The 12628-nt window shown below is 29.8% G+C and overlaps 1 protein-coding gene across 1 annotated transcript in view; it reads left to right on the plus strand.

Annotated features, from left to right (window-relative positions):
• LOC146997132 (inositol polyphosphate-5-phosphatase A-like) overlaps nt 1-12628 on the plus strand; it is a 101954-nt gene that overhangs the window by 73445 nt on the left and 15881 nt on the right. The window contains exon 6 of the mRNA XM_085816739.1: nt 3143-3198. Within this exon, the coding sequence (XP_085672865.1) occupies nt 3143-3198 (56 nt within the window). The remainder of the gene's footprint in view (nt 1-3142; nt 3199-12628) is intronic.

The raw sequence follows: 12628 nt of genomic DNA on the forward strand, positions 1-12628 counted from the left end.
TTTAGCAGGTTTAGTTAATGTTTTGAAGTCCAATCCAGTCCTTCCTAATGCCTTTAAAATTCTACTATCTTAATTCAGTTATTTTTGCCGAAAGATGGCATTACCTCCTCACGTTTGGTACTACCAGAGGGTATAAAAATCTGTTCAGTGGTTGCTTTCCATTATTCGAAGTTCAGATTTTGAGCGTGAAGGTGCATTTGCCCCTCGCTCCCTATTTTTAACTTCGCCATTTTTCTCGTCCTTTGTGTTACATGTTTAAATCAGATAGCCAGGCTCAGTAAAAGTAGCCGGCCAGTGCAACTCTGATTAAAAATTCGGTTACAACCACGTGCAGTGCTGATAAGGACCACGTGTTTCTAAGACTCCTTTCCCTGTATTTTTCTTCTTTCTTGTTATTTCTTTTTCCTGATGAGGAGGGACCTTTAGCTGCCCTTGAAATCGATTGAGTGTTTCAAAATACTTACGCTAAATACAAGGTTGTTTTTACGATTTTGATTGTCATATTAGCGTGTTTCTCTTCTATTCTAGTCTAATAAAGGATCCATTAGTGTTGTGGGAAACGAACTGGTGGATGTCACTGCAAAATATGCCTGTTCAGCTAACCCGTTCCCTATTCAGATAACAACACTTTGATTGGGAGGAAAATTTTGATGAAATGGCAAAATCTTTTGGATGCACAGTTAACCAATAAATTACGAAATACAAAACATAAAATAGAACATTGGAAATGTACCCTATACCGAAAGGAGGAGGTCCTTCTGACCCGATTAAGAATTGGTTTCACAAGGCTAATACACAGATACCTATTGATGGGTGAAATTGAACCAGTTTGTGCTAAATACAACACTGTTTTAACCATTAAACACATTTTAATTGATTGTCCAAATTTTAATTGCTTTTGAAATTTTTATTTTAATACTTGGGAGATTTCAGCAAAAGATTAAGTTGGTAAAGAACCACATTCTAACATTTTTAACTTTTTAAAAGTTACAAAGCTTTACCATGTTAATTGGATGCCCTGAATCCAATTTGAGTTTCAGAATCTTTGAGTTCAGATCTAACTGGGATCTAGTTATATTCATATTCATCAGAATTTATCCTTTGACTATAGAGTTTACTATCTGTATTTCATGGTTTTCAAAAATTAGTAAAAAAGAAAATTGTGTGTTTGATCTTATAGCTTGCTATTTTATACCTATATGTAACATTGTCTTAAATTTCCAATCATGACTCGTGAGTATGCACTGAATGGTGCATGTGTTCTTGTCTTTATTAGTTTAAGTTTTGAAAATACATAATCTTTTGTTTGGCGCAATATTAATCATGGTAATCATGGTGATATCAATATATCACCATGAGTTTTGTGCCGAAAAGTTCCAACCAACCAACCTAAATTTTCTGTGCTTTTCAAATTTCTACCATTTTCCTAGAGAAAAATACAAATATCCTTCGGATATTCTTACCTAACATTTTGTTAATTATTTAACTTAACATTTTGTTAAGTACTTACTACTTTACCTTATTGATCCAACTTTTTTTCACATTGCTTGTCTATTTTCATTCATTACATTTTTCTTCGCAGACTGATGGTGGCTAAGTGAAATATCCCATTCTACCATCTAGATTCTTCTTATCACACATTTGTTGTTCCAGACATTCTTTTATCTGATGCAGAGTAAAAGCGCGCTGTCACTCTTTTTCTATTCGATACAAGCAAATTTCTACCACCATACTATGTTGACAAAAAAAAAAAAAAAAAAAATTGGATTTTACCAACTGTATCATCTTATCATGAAACATTTCTTGTTTTTCCTTATTTGATTAACCCTAAAGGTAGGAAATGCATATATGGAAGATAAAGTATATGCAAATTAAAATTACAATTTAAATTAGCAATAGCCAGTTAATTCCTTATATTTAATTTGGTCATTTCCCTCTCTGTTCTAAAAATATTGTTAACTGTTCCTGGACTGTGTTCTGTCTAGATCAGTCCATATAATATGACTTACATAACATTGAAGATGTAACTAATTCAGAACTTGAACTCAAAATTTTGAGAATAAATCTTTCTCTTAGTGAACTTTCATATTGAATAGCTATGCTCTTTTGCTCTTTGCTCTTGCTAAGACGCTGCCTTGCTGCTCTATTCCTACTACAGTATCAGAAAGGTAAATATTTTTTAATAGGCATGACTAGAGTGCCAGGTGAATTGTGGCTGTAAATGTCAATTGAAATAAAGATGAATATTTATTTGCCTCAACTGCCAAGTTTGTTTTCCAATATTGATCAGCATTCTTTGCTATCAATATTGCTAAGTTTGCTGTATTGCATATAGTTACTGAAAACTTAGTGTATTAAAATTATTTTTTTGCTAGTGAACAGGATTTTCATTACTGCATATAATGTCTGAAAGAGATTATAACATGCATTAAAAAATTTCTACTCTTTAAGTACCTTGAAAGGTGTTGCAGCAAAATAGTTTTTGAAGCAGTGGTTGGCAAATTAACTTTTAAATTTTATGAAACTAATAATGTATGTTTATATTAGATTTCTGGTGCAATGCTTAAAGTTTCAGTAAATTTAGATATGTTTTGATAACTGAAAACTGGCATCTATTAATGTATTTATTTTGTGGCTGTTTTTACTTTTATATCGTCCAAGGATTATATTAGAGGCAGTTTTATCTTTGCTGATTTCTGAAATTTATTTTTAGTATTTATTATTAATATGAAAATATATATTTGTTTAAATGAAGCTTTAAAAAAATTGTTGTGGATGTTTAGGTCTGCTTTTTGCAGTTTATGAATTAACAATTTTACAGAAAAAAACAAAAACTGTGTTTGAATTTGCTTTTGCTAAAGTGACTGGTCATTTGACGTGGTTTTTTTTTTTTATTATTGTTAAACATTTTGCTTAATATGTTGAAAGCGTAATGCTTCATTGTCATTTAAGCTTTTTAAAATATGAATCATTAGATTCATATTTTAAAAACTGTTTGTTTGTTGATATTACTGTTGTTTACTTCTATTTGATATTGCTATTATTTTGTTTTCAGTTGGTATTACTATTATTTTATATTCACCAATGTACTTCATTTTAAACTTATCCGATATATGATTGGACCAATATTTTTATATTTCAGTTTCTGTCAAGATACAGTAAAACTAGGCAAAATGCATTAGGTTATTTATTACAAAAGTAAGCATATTTTTTCATTTTACTAATTTTTCTAGATATCTTATAGTATGTATATTTTAGTTTTCCCCCCCCAAATGCTTTGTAATATACTGAACTCTCCTGTGATGACCACCTTTTGTAGACAGCTAACTTCATGAGAACATTAACAAACACTGGTATTAAACATTACCTCTGAGGTGACCAAAATCATCTGAAACCTTGAGTGGTTTTTGAAAAGCATTCACTGTTTGTATAAAGGCATTTGAGAATCAATCATTATTATTGAAAATGCGTGATAAAGAGTTAAAATCAACAAAAATGCAAAAATTATTTTTCATCATAAAAAGTTAAATGAACTCATCTGTATTTTCACATATCATCAGATGATAATTCATGTTAAGAAATCACTATGGGCTGTTTGTCTTGCTTCATTGTCTTGCAGTCCTTGTGTGAAGAATTGTTGTTAAAAAGGTTAATCAGTTGCAAAGAAGATGAGGTTAACCACTTGTTGAAGGTTAAAATAATCATAAGACAAAGCAGAGTATTCATGGACTGATGTCTCCACAAAGTGCTGAACAAGCCATACAGTATTATTTCCAGGATTCAGAGAAGCCTTCTAGGTTTAGGAACAGTTCAATGCTAGCCACTAAGAGGTGCTTGCTAAAAGTTCGTAACCTGCATGATGTGGCTTGCATTAACTTTATAATTTCATGCAATGATATCTGGCAGGTAATAATTTTCAGAGCTTAAGCCACCTCAGTAGAAAGAAATTCATTATTGTCTGTTTGCTAGTCTCCGGCTCAATCTGAACTTTTCTTTCTTTAGTGAATATATTCATTGTAACATCAAGTGAAGGGATCAGTTTGGTTGTGTGAGGGATGCAACAGGCAAGCATTATTTTGAATGGGTGTGTTATTTTGACACTCAGTTGTGTCTCCGCCTTTGTATCTTTCATGCATATTTTTTAATTTTATTAATTGTAGGTGACTTTTAACCAATTTGCTCAAGGAATGAATAGAATTTTTGTGTTTGAAGTTGAAGGAAGTCTATGATTTGTTTCATGTAGGATATCTAATGGTATAATTTTAACATCTTGTAGAATTCCAAAAGTGTGTACTTTTTCTTCATTGGTTAGATGAAAATAAATCCCAATGTGACATGCAGTTCACCTTCTTTCATGTTTCTGATATTAATATAAGTTACTTTTCTTCATTCTCAGTGAAAAATGGGTTAATCTTGTAGCTACTATTGTAAAAATCATTGCATTATGCAATTATTTCTAAGTAAAGTACAGTGCTCATTTAAACCCTTTCAAATGTCAAATATGAATTTGGTGAAATGTTTTGATTAGTTGCTGTTTTAGAAATAAAATATGCATTTTGATTGCCTTCTTTTATTAGAGAAGAAAATTCTAAATCTGAAGGCTATGGCAGGTGAAGCATGCAGAACTAAGACTTGTTAATAGAACATATTGTGTCAGTTGATAATTTTATAACATCATACATTGAGTAAAATAACTGATAAGTATAAAACAGCTTGTTAAGAAATATGAATACTATTTGAAGAAAAATTTTAGATAATTTAAAAAGCTGAAAGCATATTTATTTATTTTATTTATTTTTTTAATTTTTATTTATTTATCAGACACATAGCAGTGTAGAAGTACAGGAGTCCTTCTTCAACACAGCATCCTGTAACACGGTTTCGCTGTAACACGATTCATAAATTGCAAGAACCCTATAACAATATACAACAGGGATAAGATTAGATTATCTTTAAAGAAATTACGTTTTAGCTCTCATTTCATCAATAGATGTTGCCGGTAACTTAACTCATGTTCAGTCTTTCTTATCTTATCTTGTTCATTTGCACTTTTGCAAATGAGGATGATGGTTCGGTAAAACCATCGAAACTAGTCCTGTGAAAATTTGAAAACATAATGCTGATTTTTGTTGTTTGACTTCTAAATTAATGTCTACCCCTATATCGAGAAATTTAAAATGACCGGGTAAGAACTAGTAAGCAAAGTAAAATTACAGATTTTGTAAAGAGAGAAGAGAATGGCAGAACTTTAAATGAAGAAAGAAATAATGAAAGTGAAAGCGATCTCATTCCACTGAAAAAACATTCTCTGTTGATTATACTGAGTAATGACAAAGAAGAAATTTATTACACTAAAGTTGTATTAAATTAAAATATGTAATATTCTTTGTTGTGTGTTAGCCCCTTTTTATATTGGCTCTGGGTCTCGTACAACATGATTTCACACAACACGGCATTTTCTAGGAACCTATCTACTGTGTTATACGAGGGTTACTTGTATTGGCATTATATTAGCAACATTATGGTAATGATAATCTTAAATTGAAGCATTTTAGTTACTCATAATAAAGAAACAATTCTAAAACAATTGAATTTCGGCCATAAAGACCAAACATTGTTCAGATCATTGTTTTTACAAGTATTTCATAAAAGCATTATCAGTATGATTGTCAATCCATACATTTTACAAGCATTTTAAATCTTGCAGTTATAAACATTTCAATCATTTACCAAACCACAAGGTTTAAAATTTCAAAGACAAAATTGCACATAAATTATGTGTTAAAGCATCTAATATGTGTAATCTATCCAAGGAAATTAACATGCGAATTGCAATGAAAATGGTATAAAAATTGCGTCTTTTTTGAGAAAGTGGCATGTGTAAAGTATATACTATGTTTATAAATATGTAAATTTTAAATACAGTATCTATATGTTTATATTTGTTAAATTAATATTACATCTATCTAAATATTATAGTATCAAAATAAATGAAAATTATTTGTTTTATGAAATTTGAATTGTCTGTTTTTCTGCTCTAAAAAGTTAAATTTAATGTTTAACCATATTTTTCTGTAAACGCAAATAATCAGTTTTAAGTAAATTTTGCTGAATAAATTTCACTAAAATTAAAACATTTTCAGCTGAAGTAGAGATTACATGCAAAGCTTCTGAGAGATTTGATTGCTGACATTGAAGTAATATTGGGAGTTGTTCTAGGTGTTGGGAGGGTGTGTTCTATTGTAGTATTATAGTCATTCATACAGAAATGTCCTGTCATATATTTTAGAGATGCCTTGGTCCAGAATTTATATTCATGCTATATTGCATGTTTTCATGAAACTTGGGTGAGGGAAATGCTTTTCTCCATGTAAAGGATTCTGATGCATTTAAAGAGTGTCTAACTATAAGCTTAGCAGGGCATTTTCAGGTATAACTGAATCAAGGAAATAAAAGAAAGCAGGGAAGCAATTCTGTATCTTCCATTCTACTCGGCCAGTTGCTGAAATTCAGCTTGCATTTTTTACGTCTTGAAAGCATAACATAAGATATATATTTGATAACATAAGATATATTTATATGCAGTGTTATTCTAATATACTTATTCTGACATAAAATTGGAATTTTTCTGAAAAAGCATGGCAATTTTTTTCCATATTTCAATTCTAAGACTGAACTAATGTATTCAAATATCGAATTTTATAAATTGTGATCAGAAATTTAAGGAAAAATTTGAGAATTAAGTTTTGCTCGCTTTTTTTACATTGTGCCCAAGAGTAATTCACTTGGAGAACTTCCTAGTTTTTGGCAACATATTTCACTTTTCTTTTCATTCTTAATCTGCCGAAGTCTCAGTTCTTCTTTCGTAGAAATATTTTTGCCATATATTACATTTTTTAATCACTGTTGGAATTTTTTCCCTTTTCAAATTTTACTGAATTGCTTTAGATATATTACTGAATTATATTCCTTTAAATAATTATGTAAAAAATTTAATTTTATACATTTGAATTGTGTACTTTTAAGTATTTATTAATATAAATTTTTTCAGTGTTTTTTATTTATTTTAACTGCATTTCCTTTTAAAGAGTGCTTTGTGAACCAGTGTACACCATGATGCATTTAAAAAATAGATGTCTTAAAAAAAGGAAATATAGTAAGCACAATTCGTACGTCTTTCAGTGAGCCATTCTGGAAGAATATATAAATGAAAAAGATGATAATAGAATTTTAATTTAGGAGGAGATACATATATTGTTTATGCAGTTTTTCATTGCCTTGGCTTTAAACAATTTTGTTATTGTGACTTTTTTTATATATTATTACATTTTTATCATCTTACTTTTAAGTTTGTTAAAATGTTATGCGTATTTCAGAATAAGTTTAAATATTTCATTTTTTTTAAATCATAAGAATTAAATAGTGTAATATAAAAAAAATGAGTTCGCAAAAAATTATTTTTGAGTTTTTAATACTTTGCCAATTTTTTGACACATTCTACAAATATGTCTGCTGTCATTCACTTTTTTGGGCTGCATATTGTCAATAGTTGTGAAACATCTTGGTTTTTGTAACATTCTTAAGAGTAGTCTTCTATATTTTCCTTATTTGCTCAATATAAAATAGTGAAGGGATTTTCACCGTGATACTGAAGGTCTTCAGAGGTGAGGTATTTTAAAAACTGGAGAAGAAAGAAATGACTAGTTTCATCAACATTTAAATGTTTTTAGATGGTATAAATGTTTTTTACTTGATTGTTGAACTTTGGATAAATTCTTAATCATTTGGCTGAGACATCTTTGGGTTTTCAATTTACGATATAACATTCTGTGACATATGTAAATTTATACAGCCCTTCAGTAAAAAAATAATCATATTTTGCATTCATCCACAAAGTTGTATCTTGGCCCTTTTCAGTTTACATAGGCCCATTTGCTTAACTACTTGATGTGCTTTCACTGCCTGAAAAATTTTAATAAAATACGGTTTGAACATTCAGATATTTTGCTTTGAACATGCAACTTCTCTGAAATGGATTTTCTGCAGTTGTTCATTCTTCTAATTTCCTTCTTTCAGAAATATTTGTTTTCAGTGTTGACACAAAAACATTAGTTTTTAAACAGTTATATTTCCATTAATTATGTATTCTGGCCAAATTCTCAAATTTGAATTGTATCGTTCAGGAAGACCACCTTTCATTTTAAAGATATTTCACTTGCAGATTAAATTTCAAGCAAAGCTCATTGGACATACTATTGAGTTAAAACCTGTTTAACAAATGATAGAGGCTTGTTTTGGGCAATGCTGTGAGAGAGGATCCACTATCCAATTGTAACTCAATGATATGTTATATATCCAATTGCAACTTAACTTTGTATATATTGTTTATTTATCTATATCCATATCATGTACAGTATTGATGTTTTGCTGACACTCTAGTGAGCAATCAGCTATGTTGTTTACTAGGATTAAGTGAACTGTGAGTGCGGCATAGAAAATATTCCTAAATTGATTTGCTTCAGAGAGGCAAGAAAATTCTACCTCCAGTTTGAAAAGCACTTATTGCTACCTTGCCATGTCACTTTTAAGTTTTTTTTTTTTTTTTTTTTTTTTTTTTTTTTTTTTTTTTTACTTTGAGAGGCAATTTTAGGTTTGGGAAATTGAAAATAATTTCAAGAAAACAAATCTGGAGAAGGACGTTAAATAATGTTTTTTACAGGATTAATCTACAGTTTACGTCACAAATAGTGTGCCAACCTAAATAATAAAATATCTTCATTGAATTGCATTGTTAAAATTATATTACTTTATAAATTTATCAAGGAATCCCCACACTTTTATTATTCATGATATAAAATCATACATGAGTTTTGTAAAGAGAGTTAATTTCTTGTTCCTATTAAACTGCAGGATCATTATTATTATTATTATTATTATTCATAAATATTTTGAGTTTTCAATAGAAACTTTATGGAAACTTTTTTCTAGTTGTACTTCTTTCTCTAGAACTATACTTGCATGTACAATTATGTATGCACTATTTAGAGGACTGGTTGCTACTTCATCAAAGACACACTTCTTTGAGAGAAATTTTCATGTTCCTTTATACATGCAACATTATTGTCAGTAAAAGTGACGTACCCAGAGCAACATTATCCTTAATTATTCTGCGGGTGATATTTTTATCTGAGTAATTTGATTTTAAGAGTATTTCTTATATGTCCAATTGCATCTTGTGTATATATCCTCTTTATTTATATACATTTGTATCATGTACAATATCAATGTTTTGCTGATACTCTAGTGAGCAGTCAGCTATGTTGTTAATAAGGATTAAATGAACTGTGTAGTGTGGCATAGAAAATATTCCTGAATTGATTTGCTTCAGAGAGGCAAGAAAATTCTACCTCCAGTTTGAAAAGCAGTTGTTCACTGAGCTCTTGCACCTGCTGAATTTAGTTACTTTGTTATGTACAGTAATGGGTATAAAAAGCCTCCCCCCCTTTTTTTTTAAATATTCGGGTTATCTTGCAGGTTTTGGTATTTTTGAAAAGAATGATCAATAAATTTCATCACTGATAATGCCAGTTTGCAATATATTTGAGAAATATTCTAATTAGATTCTTAGGTGTTTGTGGCAATAATTATTGTTTGTTATTTGTCTTGGAAGGGATGCTTTCTAAGAAAAACTGCTATGTATTCACATTATTTATAGAAAACATCAGCCTGTATGCCAGAAGCCAAATCCAGTGTAAACTATTAGAATTCAGTGGATTTAATTGCTTGGCCTCTGATTGATGAAATATTCTCATATAAGAGCTGTTAGTGATTCATTTAAATATTATTATTTGCTGGTACTGTGCTTTAGTGTCTAAACTGTAAACCCAACAGATGTGCATGTATATATGAAAAGTATAAAATAGATATTTATAGGTGTACATAAAAATAGAAATCTGTTTGAAACTTCATTGAATGAACTTTGTAACTGCATATGTTTCTAATTAGCCAGTATGAAAATTTTTAACATCAGAAAGAGAATATTAATGTAGTTCATTTATTTTGTTATGGGCTATCTCATCAAGGCTGTCTGCCCACTCTGAAGGTCTCTGTGAAGAAAACTCGCTTATCGATGTGTTGGAATTTTTAAAAATTCACTCACTCAGTCAGTTCAGAAATAAAGAAGTCAGACCCAGAGCAAACTCTCATTATTTTGTGCTTTTTAGCTCTGAGGCAAATAATATATTTCTATGAAGCTTTTTAATTGTGCTCAATTTATGCGGACTACTATTTCGTCTAATCACTCTGGCGAACATGTGGGTGTCCTGAGAAGAACAGTGAGTTTACTTTAAAGTATGTCCGATGAAATTGTAGAAGATATGACAAAGATGGGAAGGATTTAATTACCCTTTATTCTTCATGGTTTGCAGCTGCTTCCACACTTCAGGATACAAAGAACAGTACTTGTGGTCTGAACTAAAAAAATAAGAACTACAAACTAACTAAATTTAAATAAGAGCTAAACTCAAATACTATACAAAGACTAGTATCACTAAGATTGGCCTTTTAGGTCTTTACGTATGTAATACACAGAATGCAGGAAAACTACAGTATGTCTTCAATATCAAGAGGACTAAATTTCTGGCCTGAAAGGCGGACAGCAACTGACTGAAAAGCATGCATGGAATAAGGTGGCGAGAAGTCTCTCTCTCTCTCTTAACTCCTTCTTGGCTAAAAGCCACAACTTAAATACTTAATAGTTTGCAAGCTCAATTTGCATACTAAAACTAACCACATTTATTCTGGCCGGAAGTGGAAAATAAGAGAAGACACTAAAGTTTTAAAATAAAATAAACTTTAGTAAAACATAAAATCCTTACAAGTTAATTGGCCTCACATATAATAATCCCATATTTTTTAAAAGATTCTAGGACTAAGAATAACGTATTATGCAAAAGATAACTTATACATCCCACAAGGAAGATAGTTAATTTATCTAAATATCATACTGTAAGGAAAGCAAATATATAAAGTTTTATTTCAGAGGTTTGAAGTTATTAACTATTGAAATATATTCTTAAATGTTTAAATAGATTTTTCAGATGATCATTTTCAGGAGGAAAATTATCATATATTCTTAATATTATAGAATGCCAAATAGCTCATTCATTTGGGTAGTTAGGTGGTGAGTATTTCATAAGACAAAACACCTATAAAATCTGCAGATTAAAAAACCTTGCATTCAATCAAATTTCATTGAGCTGAATTGAAGGGACTTCTTAATCCCTTCAGTTCAAGGATGCTCATCAAAGTTTGTCTGAATTGAAAGAACTATGAAAAATTTCGTGCTGAAAAATTGTTTGACTAATTACATTTGAAGAAAATCTAGGATTCTTCATAGATATGCATATAAGTATTTAATTAAATAATAATGCTTTTTAATTAAATAATAATGTCTTGGGCATAGTAGTAATGCTGAACCTGTTAAAACATAATTAAAAGTAAAAAATTAATCATAATTAATTTAACCTAATATTATAGTTGAAATGATATAGGCATTCATGGATTAAGTGATGCTGACATAAAACCATACAGTTCCGTTAGTGATCAGATTGTGCATCTGCACTTGAAAAAGAAACGATGATTTTTTCCATGATTATGACTATATTTCTCTTTCTTCCAATGATAGAAATATCTGGAAATGTTATTAGTGATGCAGTCCAAATGATATTAAAATATTACCTTTTAATTTCTGAATGGCAATGTTTCAGATTTCTTGAATCAGCAAAAATAGAAAAGGAGAAGCAGTTCAGGTTTATTTAATTACAAATAAAAATGTAGGATCTACTGCTAAAATAAATTTTCTTGAAAGTGTGTTTTTAAATGCTAAGAAGTGAAGTGAAGGTGACTAATTCATTCAAAAGACCGTGGAAATGCAAATTACTCCACATTTATGGATTGTGTGAAGTTGGTTTGTGGCATGACCTCAGGGATTGATTCATGACTTTTAGGGATAATATCAGACTTCAATTGCTAGGGAAGGGAAAAATTCAAGAAATGGTTTCATTATCATTCAAAAACAAAAACAAGTTTTTCTTATTAAATTCTGTGCATTGAAGAAATTTGCTTTATGGAGAAAGTTTATATTAAGTTTCTGTACAATTTGTGGAAAACATAAGTTTTACTATGTAAGTACTGGAATTTATTTTAGCATATAATAACTGTTCATTATAGAGAAATGCTGCAAATGTTTGTGCATCCACATTAAGATGTTTGAAATGTATTTGACAAGGGGTCAAATACATTTCAAATGGTAAATTCATGAAGAAGTCTGTTTCTTAATTTAGCTGCAAAAACTTAATGGTCATTCATATCAGGCAGGCTTTATAAAGCATGCTTATTGTTGACTAATTAATCTCTCATTTATAATTATTAAATATTATTTGTAACTTTACCACCCTTGATGGGGCCAGTAATTTATTTTGTTTTTAGATATTGCAAAAGAATAGAAAAAATATAAACAAAAATACGAAAATGATGAAAGGAGCAAGCTATTCAAAATATAGGAAATAGAATGTTCTTATTCGATATTGACTGCATAAACAATCATTGCTGTTCCCCCCCCCCTTGT

This window comes from Stegodyphus dumicola, chromosome 5, assembly GCF_044657685.1.
Source record: "Stegodyphus dumicola isolate Sdum_Otavi_A_Nest chromosome 5, ASM4465768v1".
Classification (NCBI taxonomy): domain Eukaryota; kingdom Metazoa; phylum Arthropoda; class Arachnida; order Araneae; family Eresidae; genus Stegodyphus; species Stegodyphus dumicola.